This window comes from Hemitrygon akajei, chromosome 7, assembly GCF_048418815.1.
Source record: "Hemitrygon akajei chromosome 7, sHemAka1.3, whole genome shotgun sequence".
Taxonomy (NCBI): Eukaryota; Metazoa; Chordata; class Chondrichthyes; order Myliobatiformes; family Dasyatidae; genus Hemitrygon; species Hemitrygon akajei.
The window spans coordinates 108,610,126-108,631,714 of NC_133130.1; the positions used below are offsets into that span (position 1 = coordinate 108,610,126).

Sequence of the window (21,589 nt, forward strand, 5' to 3'; positions counted from 1 at the left end):
TATTAGGGAAACAGTGATATTTATCAGCCTTTAATCTAATTAAAAGCAGAAAATCAAATGTGACAAAGGTACATCTATAATTATGGATGACTTTAATCTAGACAAAAATTGGGCTGCCACAATATTCCCCCTAATTTTGTTTAACAGCTGCACAGAGCCACCATTACTCCAAGCAGGATTTTTTTTAAAAACATGGTCTGAAAACTGCATGGCACTTTTAAAAAAAACATTATATCAAAGAAAATTGCAGCTGTGCAGCAACAAAGGTTATGTGCTCGGGACCAATTCAGTTAATGCGCAACCATATATCCACGCAGTGGTAGCCAATTTAGTAACAAGACCGTGGAGCAGGAATTCATGGTATAACAAATGTTTTTTTCTAAACCAACACACAAGAAGTCAACTTTAAATGATAAATATTCAGAGTCCATAAGAAAGTGGAATAGCTCTGATGGACTGGAAGGTTGATAATGTAACTCTATTGTTTAATAAAGCCATGCAAGAAGAAATAGGAAATTACAGAATGGTTAGTTTGATATTAGTTGTGGAAAAATGTAAGAGCCCATTATTAAAGATGCAGTGGAAGAGCTGTTGGAAAGCAGCAACAGGATCTATCAAAAACAAAACAGGGTACATATACTGGAATCTGTAATATTGCCTCCGCAAATGTTGCTTGAGCCAGAGTTCTTCCAGCATTCTATTTTTTTTTTGTTACAGGATTAGCCAAAGTTCACATAGATTTATGAAAAGGAGATCATGCTTGACAATTTACCACAATTTGAGGATACAACTAGCAGAACTAACAAGGGGAAAAGGCAGTGATTTTGGACTTCCCAAAAGCTTTTCGCAAGGCCCCAACACATTGGCAGTCCTTTTCCAAGTGAGATATCAATAGTAAACACAAAGTATATTGCAGATGCTGTGGTCAGATCAACACGTACAAAAGCTGGATGAACTCAGTCCTGATGAAGGGTCTCGGCCCAAAACTTTGACTGCTCACTTCAACAGATGCTGCCCGACCTGCTGAGTTCATCCAGCTTTTGTACATGTTGAGATATCAATAGTTGTGCTTGGACTGCAGTTATTCACCATAAACATTGATTTTATATTTAATATCAAAATGTAATATGTCACAGTCTTTGGACAACACAAAGATGGTGGGAGTATGTGCTGTGGACACAGAGAGGTTCTACAGTGATTTGAACAGGCAAAAGGAGTACGCAGGTTGAGTTTGGGGATAAACTTGTGTAAACTTGGTTCACATCTGTACTGTTATGCTATTTCATATAGCAGTTCTATAAGACCAGTCTGTTCTGTTTTCAGCCTGTTTGGGTTATTATTGAAGATAAGGGATGATGAGGAATATGTGCCATCCAATTCAGATAGTGGAACTAGGGAAAGGTTTTCTTGGTGAGGGACACCCAGGTTGGTCTTGGGGCTTTTGTTTGAGGGGAGATGAAGAGAGAAGACACTGGGGACAACTGGTCGTAGAATACGATCTGGTGGGAGATCCATTTATTTGAGATGGACTGCGAGTGACGTTCAGAAGGTGGAGTGTGCTTTCATGAAGGCCAAGGGCCCAGCTCGTGAGTGACAGAGAAGTTCACGATAAGCTCCAACTTGTACACCTTTGACTGTTTAATCATAATGGGCTCTTTTTGTTTCTCTTCCTTTTCTTTACTAACCCTTTAGTTAAGTAAGATTCATAAATATAATTCCTTTTGTCGTATGTAGTGTGCTGTCTGTTATTTCTTGGCACTGAGTTGTAAAAGGGAATCAAATTACAGAGCATCCACACCAACCGGGGTTTGGGGTGGGAAAGCTATCTCAATCTCACCAGTTTGACGGGACTAGAGCGTGTCATCCCTAGACTTACGCAGCCAAGGAAACCAGCGGGCTTTCACTTGGTAAATACAAGATTAACAAACTTTGGTGGCAAAAACAGGAAGGAATATTATCTGAATGATGAGACCATTAGGAAAGACCATAAGACTCAGGAGCAGAATTAGGACATTCTGCCCATCGAGTCTCCTCTACCATTCCATCATAGCTGATTTATTATCCCTTTCAACCACATTCTCCTGTCTTCTCCCTATAACCTGACACCCTTACTAATTAAGAACATATCAACCTCTGCTTTAAATATACCGAATGATTTGGCCTCTGCCGCTAACTGTAGCAATGAATTCCACAGATTCACCAGCTTCCAGCAAAAGAAATTCCTCCTTATCTCTGTTTTAAAGGGATGTCCTTCTATTCTGAGGCTGTGCTTTCAGGTTCTAAACTCCTCCACTATAAAAAACATCCTCTCCACATCCACTCTATCTAGGCCTTTCAATATACAATAGGTTTCAATGAGATCCACCCTCATTTTTCTAAACTCCAGCGTGTATAGGCTTGGAACTATGCATGTAGAATGAGAGAAAGATTTGCATCATTTGTCACATGTACATCAAAACGTACAATGAAATGCATTGTTTGTGTCAACGACCACAGTCCAAGGATGTTTTGGAAGCAGCCCATAAGTGTTGCCATGCTTCCAGCACCAAAAGCATGCCCACAATTCACTAACCCGTACATCTTTGGATGTGGACAGAAACCGGAGCACCTGGAGGAAATGCGGAAAATATATAAACTCCTTACAGACAGCGGCAGGAATTAAACTCCACTAGTAGTGTAAAGCATTGTAATAAGCATTAGCTATTGTGCTGTCCACATAGGTGCTTAAGGAAGCCTAAATATAGAACATAGAATAGTACAGCACATTACAGGTCTTTCAGCCTACATTGTGCTGACCCTCAAACCCTGCCTCCCATATAACCCCCCACCTTAAATTCCACCATATACTTGTCTAGTAGTCTCTTAAACTTCACTAGTGTGTCTGCCTCCACCACTGACTCAGGCAGTGCATTCCACGCACCAACCACTCTCTGAGTGAAAAACCTTCCTCTAATATCCCCCTTGAACTTCCCTCCCCTTAACTTAAAGCCATGTCCTCTTGTACTGAGCAGTGGTGCCCTGGGGAAGAGGCGCTGGCTGTCCACTCTGTCTATTCCTCTTAATATCTTGTACACCTCTATCATGTCTCCTCTCATCCTCCTTCTCTCCAAAGAGTAAAGCCCTAGCTCCCTTAATCTCTGATCATAATCCATACTCTCTAAACCAGGCAGCATCCTGGTAAATCTCCTCTGTATCCTTTCCAATACTTCCAATATATTCAAGGCTTAGATTTTTTTTTCTCTGAGGGCCAAAAGGATCACAGGATACAGGCAGAAATCTGAACACACAAAGCACTGGAGGTACTCAGCAGGTCGGGCAGCATCTATGGAGGGAAGTGGACTGTCAATGTTTTGGGTCGAGATCCTTCACCTGGACTGTAAGATAGAGAGGTAACAGTCACGATTTAAAAGGTGGAGGGAAGGGGGCAAGTTAAGAGCTGACCGGCAATAGATGGACCCAGGTTGGGGTGAATCTGGATGATCAGCTTATTCCTTTTCTCCAAGTTTCTATAAAAATACATTTGAAAAGAGATATCGTATTACATGCCTTTTGAAAATCTACATACATATCTAATGAACAACTTGAATCAATTTATGAAAAGTAATCCTCCAATGACTTATCTGAGGGATCTCAAAGTAGGTCTGTCTTTAACCATGCTGACTGCCCACAAGACCACAAGATACAGGAGCAGAATTAGGTCATTTGGCCCATCAAGTCTGCTCCACCATTTCATCATGGCTAATCCATTTTGCCTCTCAGCCCCAATCTCCTGCATTTCCCCCAGATCCCTCCATGCCCTGACCAATCAAGAATCTATCAACCTCTGCCTTCAATATTCATAAAGACTTGGCCTCCACAGCTGCCTATAGCGAAGAATTCCACAAATTCACCACTCTCTGGCTAAAGGCGTTCCTCATCTCTATTCTGAGGCTGTGTCCTCTGGTCTTAGACTCTCCCACCATAGGTAACATCCTCTCCACATCCACTCTATCAAAACCTTTTACCATTCAATAAGTTTCAATGATGTCACCCCTCATTCTTCTGAATCCTAGTGAATACAGGTCCAGAGCCATCAAACACTCTTCATATGATAAGCTGTTCAAACCAAGAATCATCTGTGAAACTTTGAACCCTCTCTAGTTTCAATACAACCTTTCTCAGATTAAGGGGCCCAAAACTACTCCCAATACTCCAAGTGAGGCCTCACCAATGCTTTATAAAGTCTTAACATTACATCCTTGCTTTTACATTCTAGTCCTCTTGAAATGAATGCTAACATCACATTTGCATGTTAGTGCCCCATAGTGATTCATGCTTCTCCACTGAGAATTCATTCAGTTTTTGAGAAATAGTGTCTAGGTGTTTTCTCTTCAGAATTAAAATGACCAGCATGGTATAAATCAGGTCTCTCCCTCTCTCTCAGTTATTCCAAACTGCAAAGAACAATTTGAAATCGTTGAGTGCTCTGGATCACTGAGAAGTATTGATCGGTTTTGATTGGGTCACTGATTGCCAAGGACCATTTCAAACATTAGTCATATTTACCTTCCACTCAAAGTAGCTATTGATAAATAGAATAAAATTAACTGGCGGTCTCCATCATTAAATTCAGCAGAATGTCCACATTTACTGCTATTCTGACAGTCACCCTCTACTTTAATCACCCTGACCTGCACCCATCATATACACACAGTGGCTGCTTTATTAGATACCTCATGTATTTAATGTTTGTGATTTTCTGCTGCTGCAGCCCATCCACTTCAAGGTTCAATCTGTTGTGCATTCAGAGACGCTCTTCTACACACCAATGTAGTTATTTGTGTTACTGTACCCTTCTACCAGTCTGGTAGAATGTGCATTTCAGAGACAATGTTTCTGCTAACAACTAATGATTGAATTTTTTTCCCCACTCATAGTGCTACCCAAATCAGTCTTAATGCTTTTATTATCAGAGATCCTTGTATATAAACTGTAGTTCTGACTCAACTGTAACAGTTCACATTGGTGCCCTCTCAAATTAAACACATATTCAATGCTTAGAAGTGATCCAGTTAAAACAAGTTTCCCAGGATAGGTAAACTACAAAGAACATTATTTAGACAACAGAACACTGAAGCAATAACTGAGTTGATGATTGAACTGTGCATCAATAGAAGCTGCTTTCCTCTTAGCCCAGGGATGAGGAAGAAATATTCCTTTGATTTATTTGGGAAATGGGAAGTGAATATATGACATGTGAAATATGTTATGTTTGAGAGAAATATGCAACCATGGACCTATGATTTCCAAGGCTTTCAATCATACCAGTTTTCTTTGCATCTTTATGTGGTCTAGTTTAGTATAAAGATAGTAAGTCTGCCACAATCAGGCAATAACAATGATTATTGTAGCTTCATGCATTTGCTAGGATGGTAGAAAATGAAGGGGACAGAAAGTCCATTCTAATTTATTAATTCTGATGCTCCTATTTATGAAATTCACACTTAAAAATGCAAAAGAACAGTCTTGTAGAAGAAATAAAGCATTAAACGGGCCTTGGATTGTGGCAACAGATGCTAATTCTAAACGTATTCATCTCTAAACCACTTGAGAAAATCCTAAATTGATGGATTAACACCTCTATCAAAAAGAACCTGACAAAGATATAATACATTTATAAATTACTATGAAACTTCAAAACTATAAAATTATCTCACAGCATTTTAATCTTTTGAGCAAAATTTTGGGAGTTTTGATTTGAAACAGATTTAAATAAAATGGATGTTTTCAACTATTTCATTCTAGTGATATTTACCTGTGCTCCACGGTCATTGACCAGTTCAACTGACCACCTGCCTTCATACTGAATCCAGACAAAAATTCCTCCATCAGCATCACAAGTTGCAAGTTTCTGAAATGGTTCATTCCAGCGCACAAGCACCACCTGAAAACAATCAGCAACAATTAAGTCCATGAAGGGGGAACAACGTTTGCTTGAAATACAGGATTAAAATCAGAAAAGATCAAGGGAAGAACCCAATGTCAAAAATTAAAAGCTTGAAATACTACTGCATGACATTTAATACTTAATACAGTAAAACTAGAATAAAAGCAGAAAATGTTGGAAGTACTTAGTAAGCTCAGCAGCAATCTCTGTAGAGAGAAACAATTAACATCAATGGCCTCCTTCTGTATTATAAATATTCTACCTTTCCATGACAATCCACTGCTTTTTTGGAGAAGGTGAAATTTCAGATTAGAACATCTTTACATATTAAGCAGCCTGTGGATCATTCAATTTCTCTGAAACCCAGCTTTTAATGCATTTCTTAAATAAATGTCATTTCAGAACACTACTCACTAAATCCCCATCTCAAAAATACAAGAATAGGTCACCAAACATTACTTGGGCCATTTAAATATTTTATATATTTTTGAGCAAGTATAGATTAAACAATGGGTTCAAGTTCAACGCATCAAAACCACTTTACATGAAAGTTACAAAAGAAAACAAGACTAAGGAGCTATCAGACCAAAAGACATGATGGAAGTAAAGTTTTAAAGAGTTGAAGTAGTGATCCCATTGGGTGAATTGCTGCTTTCCTAGTTGCTCTGTAAATTACTTCCCTTAAGTGATTACTCAGCTCCATTATGAAAGCCCTGATTTACAGTCCACACCAACTTTGTGGTCTGCCGGTTCTAGATCATGCCACTCGCCACACAAAATTTTTCTCCACGTCTCTACCCTCCCCAATTGCTTTTCATCTTCCTTTAAAATATGTGCTATCTGCTTATAACAATGGTTCCTATTTGCCCAAATTAAACCAGTCATATTTGCCACAAACTATTGCCGCAACCTTCTATGATCCAAGCAAACCTATTTAGCTTCTACCTCTCATCTTTGGCTAAAATACCATATCCTTGGAAATATTCTAGTCAATCTCCTTCTGTACACTCACTCTCTCCTTCTGATCTTCATATCCTTCCTAAACTGTGATAGCTGGATCTGGATAAGAAATGCAATATTCATAGAGTCAGAGTACAGAAAAAGGACCTATGGCCCAAATGGTTAGTGACCAGTTAAGATGCCCTATCCAACCCAAGTCTCATTTGCCAGCATTTGGTCCATAACCTTCTAAACCTTTTCAATCCATCTACTTGGGGTTGTGACCCAACAAGTATCTCAAACCCTCAACATAATCACCTACCCTTTGTATTCTTCATGAAGCTCGTGATGCCAAATGCTTTATTAATTATCTTCTCAACCAGTTATACCACATTACATGTCTTCTGTTCATACACACTACTTACATCTGCTTTAACTTGTAGCAACAAACAATCTGCTGGAAGAACTCAGTGGATTTTAAGACAATCCTTCTCCAGCAGTCTTGTGTTTCACTTGTTTTACTTTGTAGATGTTCTGTCAAAAATGTATGACTTCACATTCTTCACCTGGCATTTATTTGCCTATTCTGCCACCCTGTATCTATTATTACAATTCACATCTAAGTTTTGAATTAGAGAGAAGTTAAGAGTTGATCACATAAGTGGATTTGGAGCACAGCGAACCAAGTGGTGTTTTAAAGACAATACAGTAGCTTCATCGTTAATATTATGAACAATCTTTTTTTTAAATTTCAGACTTGAGTTCAAATTTCCCACTGTCATAGTGGGATCAATGCTTACAAATTCAGATCTTACAATGTTTACAACTGTTCAAGACCCAGATATTAGCTCAGTAACTTAACCACTACTCCACTAGATCCATGGAGGAAGATTTGAGAGATGAATTAGAAAATAAACATTTCAGAGGTTGCTAAACTGGAGGAATATCAAGGCTATAAAATGAGGAGAAATGAGGTGAGTTTTTTTTAAGACAATCAATGAAATTGATGAAATTGAAATGGCCACCTTAAGCTTGACCAACAGATAAAGGCACATAGGACTTGAGGCAAGCTGGCTAACTGGATCCAAAATTGGCTTGGAGAAAGGAGCAAAGGCATTTTTTTCCTGATTAGAGGACTGTGACTAGAGATGTACCACAGGAGGTTTGCTGTATGTGACATATATCAGAGATTCATATGAGTATGGAGGTTTGCAATTGGCATGATGGTGCTGTTATGAATAGCAGGAAAGGTTGTCTTAAGTTAACAGCTGGATACACATCAGTTGGAATGTACAGTTGATTGTTGGCAGATGGAATTTAATCCTGACAAGTGCAAGGAAATGCATTTTCAGAAGTCAAATAGGGATAGAGTATACACAGTAAATAGAAGGGCCTAAGGAATATTGATGAAAGAAAACATCAAGAGGTCCAGGGTCGATAGCTCCCCAAGAGCGACAACACAGGAAGATAAATTGAAGGTGTCAAATGGTACACTTGCCTTCAGTAAGTCAAGGAACAGAATATAAGAGTTCAAAAATTATGCTCCGACTTTATAAAATGCTGATCAGGTACATTTGGGGTACATAGAACATTGAACAGTACAGCACAGAAATAGGCCATCTGGCCCACATTATACCAAATGAGCTAAACAGCAAATCAAAAACAACCAGTCACTAATCCCTCCTACCTACACAATGTCATAGCCCCCCATCTTCCTTACATCCGTATGCCTATCCAAATGTCTCTTAAAAGCCACTAATGTATTTGCCTCCACCACCACACCATGCAGGAAAGTTCAGGCATTCATCGGGTAAAAAAGTTACCCCTCATCACTCTTGAACCTACCCCCTTCTCACCCTCAATGCATGCCCTCTGGTATTAGGCATTTCAACCCTAGGAAACAGATTCTCCCTGCCTACTCTATCCATGCCTCTCAATCTTATAAATCTCCATCAGATCTCCCCTCAGCCTCCAGCACTCCAGACAAAAAAAACAAGTTTATGCAGCCTCTCATGATAGTGCATGCCCTCTAAACCAGGTAACATCTGGGTAAACCTCTTCTGCACCCTCTCAAAAGCTTCAACATCCTTCCTACAGTGGAGTGACCAGAACTGAATGCAATACTCCAGATGTGGCCTAACCACTTCTATAAAGCTGCAACATAATTTCTTAACTTTTGAACTCAATGCCTCAACTAATAAAAGCAAATATGACATAAGCCTTCTTAACTATCCTATTGACCTTGCAGCCCCTTTCAAGAAACTATGAACTTGGATCCCAAAATCTCTCTGCTCAGCAACACTGTGCCCTAACAGTGTACATCTCTCCTTGCATTGCTCTACCAAGGTACCTCACATTTATCTGGGTTAAACTCCATGTGCCGTTTCTCTGCCCATATCTGCAACTGATCTTTATTGCACTGTACTCTTTGCCAGTGTTCTATGCTATCCACAACTTCACCTAACCAGTCTATCTACATTTTCATCCAGGTCATTTATACACATCATAAACAGCAGAGGTCCCAGCACAGATCCCTGCAGAAAACTACTAATTACAGACCTCCAGCTCGAATAAGTCCCTTAACCACTACCCTCTAACTTCTATGCCTGAATCCAAACAATGAATTTGCCGTGGACCCCATGCATCTTATCTTCTGGGTTAGCCTCCCATGAGGGACTCTGTCAAACACCTTACTAAAATCCACGCAGACAACATCCAGTGTCCTACGCTCATCAATCTCTTTCATCATCTTGTCAAAAAGGTCAATTAAATTGGTAAGACACTACCTAACCTGCACAAAGCCATGCTAGCTCTCCCTAATTCTCATATATCCTATTTCCCTACAAATGACGTGAGACTCACCATCCTATCATTCCCAGGATGTTCCCTTGTTCTCTTCTTCTCTTTCAATCTTTTTATTAGTATTAAAAATATTATGAATAAAATACAATTAAAATATTGATAAGGGATTACAAACATATAGACTCCCATTACACATGAAGGAATACATAAGGAATGAATACAGTATAAGTAAGTTTTCCCAAAACATAAACCATATAGTATATATATGAACAAGGTAAGTCTAGATATTCCATAATATATAATATAAAAAAGAGAAAAAAAATAGTAAATCTATATATGAAAGTTAACTAATCTACTAATCTAATATCTAAGAAAAAAAAACAAAGGAAAAAAAACTAAAAAAAAACTAAAAAGAGGAAAAAAAAGGGCTGTTCATAGTATCTCACAAGCATACATAAACATCAATGTCGTCAACTCCGATCCTCTCAACATACATACGATTAAAGCGGAAAAAACCAATAAGCCTGGCACAGGGCCATTACATCATATGAAAATATTGAATAAATGGTCTCCATATCTTTTCAAATTTAATAGAAGTATCAAATACAGCACTTCTAATTTTTTCTAAATTTAGACATAACATAGTTTGAGAAAGCCAATGAAATACCGTGGGAGGATTAATTTCCTTCCAATTCAACAAAATAGATCTTCTAGCCATCAAAGTGAGAAAAGCAATCATTCGACAGGCGGAAGGAGTTAAGTAAAGTAAGTCCATCATCGGTAAACCAAAAATTGCGGTAATAGGATGGGGTTGTAAATCAATGTTCAGTACCGCCGAAATAATATCAAAAATATCTTTCCAATATTTTTTCAAAAGCGGACATGACCAAAACATATGAGTTAAAGACGCGATTTCTAATTGACATCTGTCACAAATAGGGTTTATATGAGAATAAAAATTAGCTAATTTATCCTTGGACATATGGGCCCTATGTACAACCTTAAATTGTATTAATGAATGTTTGGCACATATAGATGATGTATTAACTAATTGAAGAATTCTATCCCAATTCTCAATAGGAATAATAAGATTAAGCTCTCTTTCCCAATCATTTTTGGTCTTATCAAAGGGCACTGAACGTATCTTCATAATTATATTATAAAGTTTTGATATAAGCCCTTTTTGAAAAGGGTTTAATTCAAACAAACTCTCCAAAATATCTGAAGACAGAAAATTTGGGAACGAAGGAAGTACCGTACTTAAAAAATGCCTAACCTGTAAGTATCTAAAAAAATGAAATCCAGGCAAATTATATTTATTAGCTAACTGCTCAAAAGACATAAAACAGTTGTCCAAAAATAAGTCGGAAAATCTTAATAATCCCTTAGTTTTCCAAGCCAAAAAAGCTTGATCTATAATTGAGGGTTGAAAAAAACAATTAGATACAATAGGACTATTTAACACGAATTGAGTCAACCCGAAAAATTTCCGAAATTGAAACCATATACGTAAGGTATATTTAACTATCGGGTTGTCGATTCGCTTCGGCAATTTAGAAAGAGCAAAAGGGAGAGATGTCCCTAAAATAGAACCCAGAGCATAAGCAGATACCGATTTAGTTTCCAAACTCACCCAATGAGGGCCAAAAGGACCATCCCATTCTTTCAACCAACATATCAAATATCTAATATTAACTGCCCAATAATAAAATCTGAAATTGGGTAATGCCAACCCACCATCCTTCTTTGTCTTCTGTAAGTATATTTTACCTAACCTGGGATTTTTATTCTGCCATATATATATGAAGAAATTTTTGAATCAACATTAGTAAAAAAGGATTTCGGAATAAAAATTGGTACCGCTTGAAAAACATATAAAAATTTTGGTAAAATAACCATCTTAATAGCATTAATCCTACCTATCAGAGATAAAGATAATGGTGACCACTTAGTAAACAAACCTTTAATCTGATCAATTAAGGGTAGAAAATTAAACCTAAATAATTCTTTATGGTTTTTGGTAATTTTAATCCCTAAGTAAGTAAAAGAGTCATTAGCTAATTTAAAAGGTAAAATACCATAATTTGGGACCTGTCTATTCAAAGGAAACAATTCACTCTTATTAAGATTTAACTTATACCCAGAAAACTCACTAAATTGAGCCAACAATGATAAGACTGCTGGAATAGATTTCTCAGGGTTAGAGATGAATAATAATAAATCATCTGCATATAAAGATACCTTATGAATATCTGTTCCACGATTAATACCCAAAATATCCTGTGATTCTCTGATGGCAATTGCCAAAGGTTCTAAAGCGATGTTAAATAGTAATGGACTAAGAGGACAACCTTGTCTAGTGCCCCGAAATAAATGAAAAAATGGAGATCTTTGATTATTAGTAAACACCAAGGCTACTGGAGTTTGATATATCAATTTAATCCAAGAAATGAAGGTCGGATTGAAATTAGACTTCTCCAGCACATAAAATGAGTAAGGCCATTCAACTCTATCAAATGCTTTCTCCGCATCTAATGAAATAACACATTCTGAAGTATTATGTGAAGGAGTATAAACAATATTCAATAATCTCCTAACATTGAAAAAAGAATAGCGATTTTTAATAAAACCGGTTTGGTCTTCCGAAATAATTTGGGGTAATACCTTCTCCAGCCTGGAAGCCAGCAACTTGGAAAAAATCTTAGAATCCACATTCAATAAAGATATTGGTCTATAAGATGCACAATCAGTAGGGTCTTTATCTTTCTTCAGTATTAAAGAAATGGAAGCTCTATAAAAAGATTGAGGCAAATTCCCCAATCTAATTGCTTCTTCAAAAACCTTGCATAGCCAAGGAGCTAGAGTAGCAGAAAAACATTTAAAAAATTCTACTGTGTACCCATCTGGACCTGGTGCTTTCCCAGAATTCATTGAGGAAATAACCCCTTTAATTTCCGCATCCGTAAATGGAGTATCTATTACTGAAAGGTCATCAGATGATAGTTTTGGAAAATTCAATTTCCCGAGAAAATCACACATGGTATTATGATCCTGAGGGAATTCAGATTGATACAGGGAGGTATAAAAGTCTTGAAAAGACTTATTTATCTCATCATGGTTAACTGTCAAATCCCCATTCTGCTGTCGAACCTTAGTGATTTGGCGTTTAACTGAAACATTCTTCAGCTGACTAGCTAACAGTTTTCCCGATTTATCACTATGTATATAGAAATCAGATCTGGTTTTCATTAATTGATTTTCAATCGGAGATGTAAGTAATAAACTATGTTCCATTTGAAGTTCAACCCTTTGTTTATAAAGTTCCTTGCTAGGAGTAGTCGAATATTTCTTGTCAATCTCTTTAATTTTATCAACCAATAAAAGAGTTTCCTTCTTAATGCGTTTTCTCAGACCAGCAGAATAAGAGATAATCTGTCCACGTATATACGCTTTAGAAGTGTCCCAAAGTATTCCGCAAGAGATATCCTCCGTGGAATTAGTTGAAAAGAAGAAATCGATCTGTTCCTTCATAAATTTAATAAAGTCCAGCTCTTGCAATAAGGTAGAGTCAAATCGCCATTGTCTAGCACTTAAAGCTGTATCCGTAACATTAATAGAAAGTTTTAATGGAGCATGGTCGGAAATAGCTATAATATCATAATTACAACCAATTACCGATGGAATAAAACAAGAGTCAATAAAAAAATAATCAATTCTCGAATAGGAGTGATAAACATGTGAGAAAAAAGAAAACTCTTTGTCATTAGGATGACGAAATCTCCAAATATCAAAAACTCCATTATCAGTCAAAAAGGAGTTAATACAAGTGGCCGACTTATTGGGTAGAGTCTGAATAGGTGTAGAGTTGTCCATCAAAGGAATTAAACAACAATTAAAGTCATCACCCATTATTAACTTATATTCATTTAAATTAGGTAAAGAAGTAAATAAGGACTTAAAAAAGTCAGGACAATCCACATTCGGGGCATAAACATTAACCATAGCAACCTTTTTATTACCAAGTAAACCCGTAACTAACAAAAATCTACCATTCGGATCCGAAAGGATATCATGTTGAACAAATGCAATAGAGGAGTCAATAAAAATTGAAACTCCCTTAACTTTGGCATTCGAATTCGAATGATACTGTTGACCCCGCCAAGACCTAAAAAAGCGATATTTATCCTCCTTCCTCACATGAGTTTCTTGTACAAAAATGATATGTGCATTAAGTCTTTGGAATACTTTGAAAATCTTCTTTCGTTTAATCGGATGGTTTAATCCATTAGTATTCCAAGACACAAAGTTAATGGTTTGCGCCATGTTTCTAAAGTCATCCCTTTGGTATATAAAGGGTTAACCATGTTATAAACTCATGCACCCGGAAGAGGGACAAAAATAAGGAGTGGACCCGGAAGTGACAACATCGTAGACATATTTGTAGTTCAAGAACAGCCCAAGTAAAAAAACTAAAACAAATTAATAAGAGAAACATTAAAAAGGAAAACAGACCAACCCCCACCCCCACATGAAAAAGAAAAAAATGAGACTAACTCTACCCCCATATCAGCGGCAGACCACTCCGTGTTTAAAGGATATATAAAAAAAACCACCCCAACTTTAAGAATTATGATCGCAGTACTAAAAACTACGCTTCTTAATATGCTGGGTTGTAAAAAAAAGGGAATATAATCACTAAAAGTTTATAAATCGGGTTATAACCCAAACAAATCAAGAAGTGTTTAAACTATGATAAGCGATGCATTATAGGAAGAAGACGAAAAAAGAAATAATAACGCCATCTTAAACTAAACCAAGAATACTTTACAAAAAACCACTATCTTGATATTAAAAAAAAATTCCCTTCGAAAGGTTAAAAATATACCTTCAAGGGAACAAAAATAATAGACAAAAATATAGTATAGTAGTTAAAGTGTATAAGACAAAGCGATTAATATAAGGAAAGCACACTTTAACTTAAATATGTATAGGATAAACCTACACCAATAACCAGAGACTAACCCTGGTTTAAGGAATCGAAAACCGTCTTTCACGATCAGAATCACTCATTTATTAGAAAGTAGTGACTGTATCAGTAGGGAAGTTCTCTTCCAAATACTTTTTCGCCTCGAAGGTGGAAAGGAATACTCTACGCGGACCGTTCGGCAGGGAAATCCTGAGCTTCGCCGGGTATAAGAGCGCAGGTTTTAGATTTTTCTCATAACATTCAGACATCAGAGGTTTAAAGAGAAGCCTCTTCTTCATAATTTCTGGACTAAAATCTTCCACCAAACGAAAGCAATAATCATGAAATTTAATCATCCCAGCCCTTCGAGCTTCACGAATGAGTTGTTCTTTGTCGTGAACATAGTGAAATCGGACGATTACCACCGGGGGTTTATCTGACGCACTCGGTGAACGTCTCCAAATTCTATGTGCTCGGTCAAGTACCGGGGGGTTTTCTGGAAAAACCGACGGAAACGCATCTTTTAGAAATTGAGCAAAGTATTTCGAAGGGTCGCCTTTTTCTATGCCGTCTGGGAGACCAAGTATGCGTAAGTTCTGTCTTCTGGACCGATTCTCCAAATCGACACTCTTGGCTTTAAGTGTCTCCGCCAGTTTAATGGTCGAAATTAAATCCTGTTGCAATTTTTCAATTGTCAAATCTCGTTTCCGCGCTTCATCTTGCAAAGACGCGATAAGCATTTGCTGCTGGTTAATTACTGAATCCATCTTAACCATATAATCTTGAAAAGCCTTTATATCTTGTTGAAAAGCCTGATGTTGTTCATCAAATTTTCTATCCAAAACCTCCATAAACAGTTCATAAGTTAACTCAGTGCTTTGCGGTTGAGCTTGCTTCTTTCCATTGCCGTTCGGGTTACGCCCCGGTTCTCGTCCTTTGGATCTAAGAGCCATTTCTGTTTGCATATCTTCAAAAATTCACAATAAAATCTTAACGATAAGCCCAAGAAAGTAGCAAAAATCTTTTGGTGTAGGTAACAATAAGTTGAATAAGGGTGATCAAAGGTTAGAAAAGGTAAAGGTTATGGAGCGGATCTGAAACAGTACTCACTCCATGAGCATCTCCCGCTGACTTCCACTGTTCTCTTCTTAAATAGAGGTACAACATGAGCCACTCACTAGTCCTTCAGGACCTCATGTGTGGCTAGAGAGGACACGAAGATACTGGTCAAGGTCCCAGCAATCTCGTCCCTTGCCTCCTTCGATAATCTGGGGTCAATCCCATCAGGCTCTGGAGACTTACCACCTTAATGCTCATTAGGATGTCCAACATTTCCTCCTCCTTGACCTCTTAAAAACCCTAATGTATTTATACACTCAGCACTGATCTCCTGGTCCTCCATATCCTTTTCCTTGGTAAATACTGAAGCAAAGCACTCATTAAGTACTTCACTCATTCTCACTGCATCTAAGCAAATGTCCCCCCCCCCCCACCCTTTATCCTTGAGTGGTACCACCCACTACCTAGCTATCCTCTTGTTCTTGAAGTATGTATAGAATGCCCTAGGATTCACCTTAATCCCACTTGCCATGGACTTTTCATGGCCCTCCTGGCTTTACTAATTCCCTTCTTTAGTTCTTTTCTGGTTTCCTTATACTCATGTGCTTCATTTGACCCTAACTTATGAAGCTTTACATACAATTGATTTCTCTTCTTGACAAAATTCATCACCTCGCTAAAGATCCAAAGTCCTCTTATCTTTCCACGCCTGTCCTTCCATTTAACAGAAACATACCCTTCCTGTGGTCTGTGCAATTGACCTTTAAAAAGCCTCCACATGTCTGATGTGGACTTGCCAGAGAAAAGGTGTTCCCAATTAACTCTTCTCAGTTCCTGCTAATGCCCTTGTAATTTGCCCTACTCCAATTTAAAACTCTCCTATAATGACCATATCTGTATCTCAAATCTCTTAGTATCTTTCCTTTTAGTTAGTTCCGACGAAGGGTCTCGGCCCGAAACGTCGACAGTGCTTCTCCTTATAGATGCTGCCTGGCCTGCTGTGTTCCACCAGCATTTTGTGTGTGTTGTTTGAATTTCCAGCATCTGCAGATTTCCTCGTGTTATACTTAAATTCTATCCCATCTAAACCCCTTGCAGTAGGAAGCTCCTAGTTTATATTAGGGAAGTTGAAATCCCCCATAAGAAGTCTTGATCATCATAAAAAAGATGTGAATGTATTAGAGATTGCAGAGGAGATTCGCCAAGGTGTTGCCTGGTTTGGAGGACTTTTAGTTATGGGGGAGAAATTGGTTTAGTTGGACTGACTTACCCTGGAGAAATGAAGCTGACAGGTGACTTGATTGATGTAAGATTATGAGTGCCACAGATGGCATAGATGATCAAAATGTCTTTCTTCCCACCACCCCCGAATAGGAGTACCAAAAACAAGACAGCACAGGTTTAAGATACACACAAAAATGCTGGTGGAACACAGCAGGTCAGGTAGCATCTATAGGAAGAAGTACAATCGGCCCTCCTTTTCCGCGACTATTGGTTCTGGGACCCCTTGCGGATACCAAAATTTGCAGATGCTCAAGTCCCTTATGCAACCTGTCTCAATCTGGTGGACCTTAGGACCCAGCGGAACTCCAGACCTTATTTAACCTGTCGCAGTGCGGTGGACATTGACCCGGCGCCAGAGCTCTGAATGCGCAGTGTTTCTATTCACAAAAATAATCACGATCACGATTGAAAATAAAGTGGAAATAATAAAGCGATCGGAAAGAGGTGAAATGCCATCGGTCATTGGAAAAGTGTTAGGCTACGTCGGTCAACTATCCGAACAATTTTAAAGGATAAAGTGAGAAAGGCTCTGCCCTGATGAAAGCTACAATTATTACTAAGCAACGCAGTGGTTTAATTATTGGGCTTTGGGGTTTTGGGTTTTTGATCCTCACATCAACCCAGTACGGTGGAGAGCGTACTAGATAGCGATCTGTCATTAGATCGAACTCGGGAACTTCCATTCCCAAGCCCGGCGCTGAAACATATGCTCTTAAGTGTTTTATATGCATAGAAAGGTAAAATATATACTATATACTAAGACAAACGTTTGACTAACTGACGGTAAATAATACTGGTCGTACCTGGTCCGACTTACCTAGTAAGAGAACTTCCGATTTTTTTCGATCCCGATGCACGATAATCCACGCACATCCGTATACTTTAAATCATCTCTAGATTACTTATAATACCTAATACAATGTAAATGCTATGTAAATTGGTTGTTATACTGCATTGTTTAGGGAATAACGACAAGAAAAAAAAGCCTGTACATGCTCGAACAACAAGTGCTGGAAGAACACTTCCGAGTTTTCGCGATCCGCGGTTGGTTGAATTGGCGCATGCGGATTCTGCGGATAAGGAGGGCCGACTGTACTTCTTCCTATAGATGCTGCCTGGACTGCTGCATTCCACCAGCATTTTGTGTGTATTGCTTCAATTTCCAGCATCTGCAGATTTCCTCGTGTTTACAGGTTTAAGATAGAGGCACTGGCTTTAAAGATCGTTTTGTTTCTGTTTTAAATACGTGGTGACTAGTGACATGTAGAATATGCTGCCAGAGGTGGAAAGGTGATCAGATACAATTACTATAGTCGGACACTTAGTTAGGGAAGGCATAGAAGGATACTGTCCCAATGCAGAAAATGGGATTTGTGTAGATGGGCAAAAGGTTGTAAAAGAAATGGTGGGCCAAAAGGCCTGCTTCTGTATTGTACGACTCATTAGGTCTGCATTTGCCATGAAGAGAGATGATGGGATACAGGCAAGTTAAGCATTTTCAAACCTGCAGGGACAGGAGTGCATTAGAACAGTCAAGTCAATGTTAACCAAGTCATAAATGAGAGTTTCAGCAGCACAAATTAGACATACAGAAGTCAAAGTTATGGAAGTGAAAATAAGTGTTCTGTAAAGCACGTCTCAACCTATTCCACATCTCCCAACAAAAATGCTCTTGTTATATCCCCAGCTTGTGGGGACTTTTGTTATCTACTCAAAGCAATGAAAACAATTTTGCTACTCCCACTAAGCTTTCCGTAGTGTTGTCAGTAACAGTAATTCATGGGGGTTTAGAAACAAAAACAAAAAAGGACTCATCAGGCAATAGTAAAACACGTTCCTATATTCTCAGAAGTGTAAAGTCTTTCCAGGAGTTGAACAATGTATGTTAAACAAACCAAATATAGAAAAAAATACTAGTTACAGTCAATGGAGAAACATTTTAAAAACTATCTAATTGTTGGAACTGCAGGTATTTAAATAATATATTGGAGAACAATCATAATCACAATTCTCTATAGTGTGAAGCTGTATAATCTATTCAAGTTAACAAAACAAATTGTGCTCATTTACTACTTTTCAGATGAAATCTGAGAGAGCAAATTTCATTTCGTATTTCAATTTTTTGAGGGATTTATGAATTCTGTTTAGGCCGGAAATTTGATAGAGGTGTATAAAATTATGATGGGTATAGATAGAGTGAATGCAAGCAGGCTTTTTCCACTGAGGCTAGGGGAGAAAAATACCAGAGGACATGGGTTAAGGGTGAAGGGGGAAAAGTTTAAAAGGAACATTGGGGGGGCTTCTTCACACAGGGAGTGGTGGGAGTGTGGAATGAGCTGCCAGATGAAGTTGTAAATGCAGGCTCACTTTTAACATTTAAGAAAAACTTGGACAGGTACATGGATGAGAGATGTACAGAGGGATATGGTCCAGGTGCAGGTCAGTGGGACTAGGCAGAAAAATGGTTCGGCACAACCAAGAAGGGCCAAAAGGCCTGTTTCTGTGCTGTAATGTTCTATGGTTCAACTAGTCTGACCATTTTCATTCACAGTAAATTACTTCATAAAATATGAAATTAAAATCAAATTGTTAAAAAAAAACCTGCTTATTAACAATGAGAACCACTTGGCAAAATTTAATTTCAGTCATTATTATGACTGAAGTAAGAACATTAAAATAGACCATTAACATCAAAGAAACTTTAGTACTTCCTGGTATCTAAATTTTTTCTGTAAGTTTCTTATTCGGTTTAGATTGAATTATGACATCTGTTTGCTTAGGGCAGCTAAAATCTTCAAAAACAAAAATTCAAGGACATCTTAGAAGCATCTAGATGTAGCTACAACTATTAACATTTCAGAGTAAAATCATTATGTGGATTGGAAAAGTGCTCAAATGGAACACACAATACTACAGCACAGTATAGGCCCTTTGGACCACAATTTTGTGCCAATATTTTAACCTACTCTAAGATCAATCTAACCCTACCCTCCTACATAACCACCTATTTTTCCAATCATCCATGTGCCTATCTAAGAGACTCTTAAATGACCCTAATGTAACTGCCTCTACCTCTGCTAGGATGTTTCACACAAAGACCACTTTCTGTGTAATAAACTTGCCTCTGACATCACCCCTATAATTTCCTCCAATCACCTTAAAATTATTCCCCTTCATAGTAGCCATTTCCACTCTGGGAAAAAGTCTCTTACTGTTCACTCTATCTGTACCCTTCATTTTGTACACCTCTATCAGTCACCTCTCATCCTTCTTCACTCCAAAGGGAAACACCCTAGCCCACTCAACCTTTCCTCATGTTCTCTACTCCGAGCTGTATCCTGGTAAATTTCTGCACCCTCTCAAAAGCTTCCACATTCTTCCAATCATGAAGTGACCAGAACTGAACACAATACTGCAGAAGTGGTCTAACTAAGATTTTATAGAGCTGCAAAATTACCTCACGGCTCTTGAACTCTACCCCCCCCCCCCCCCGACTGATGAAGGTCAACACTATATCTTCTGAATTAACCTACTATAAGGGATCTTATCACATGCCATATTAAAGTCTGTGCAGATAGCATCCACTGCCTTACTCTCATCAGGCACCTTTGTCACCTCCTCAACAAACTCAACTGAGGTATGCAAAGTATGATCAGCCCTATACAAAGCCATGCTGACCATCCCCAAGCAAACCATGCTTTTCTAAATGTGCATAAGCCATATCCCTCATTTTCTTCTGACGAGAGGTTCATTGGACTATAATTACCTGGATTATCCCCATTTCCATTCTAGAACAAAAGTACAACATTTTCTACCCTCCCATCCATAAGGCAGAGCAGCAGAATTCAGCCATTCGGCCCATCAAGTTTGCTCTACCATACTATCATGGCTGATTTATTACCCTACTCAACCCTATTCTCCTGCCTTCTCCCCGTAACCTCTGACACCCTTACTAATTTAGAACCTATCAAACTCCGCTTTGAATATACTCAATGACAGCCTCCACAGAAGTCTGGGCAATGAATTCCATAGATGCACCATTCTCTGGCTAAAGAAATTCCTCCTCATCTCTGTTCTAAAAGGATGCCCTTCTATTCTGAGGCCGATCCCTCTTGTTCTAGACTCCCCCACTATAGGAAACATCCTTTCCATGTCCACTCTATTAAGACCTGTCAATATTCGATAGGTTTCAATGACAGCCACCCCTAATTTGCCTAAACCCTAACAAGCACAGGCCCAGTACAACATCCCTTATACAATAACCATTTCATTCTCAGAATCATGCTCATGAACCACCAGTGAAACTCTTTCTAATACCATTACAACCTTTCTAAGGGGCCCAAACTGCTCACAATACACCAAGTACAGTCTGACCAATGCCTTATAAAGCCTCAGCATTACATCCTTGCTTTATATTCTTGCCCACTTGAAATGAATACTATTATTGCATTTTCCTTTCTTACCACCAACTCAACTTGCAAGTTAACCATTAGGGAATCCTGCATGGGACCTCCCAAGTCTCTTTACACCTCCCATTTCTGAATTTTTTCCAGGTTTAGAAAATAGCCTATGCCTTCATTCCTACCACCAAAATGGATGGCCATACACTTCCC

The 21,589-nt window shown here is 38.3% G+C and overlaps 1 protein-coding gene across 1 annotated transcript in view; it reads right to left on the minus strand.

The window, feature by feature from the left end:
- tulp4a (TUB like protein 4a) overlaps positions 1-21,589 on the minus strand; it is a 197,762-nt gene that overhangs the window by 151,408 nt on the left and 24,765 nt on the right. The window contains exon 2 of the mRNA XM_073051677.1: positions 5,795-5,923. Within this exon, the coding sequence (XP_072907778.1) occupies positions 5,795-5,923 (129 nt within the window). The remainder of the gene's footprint in view (positions 1-5,794; positions 5,924-21,589) is intronic.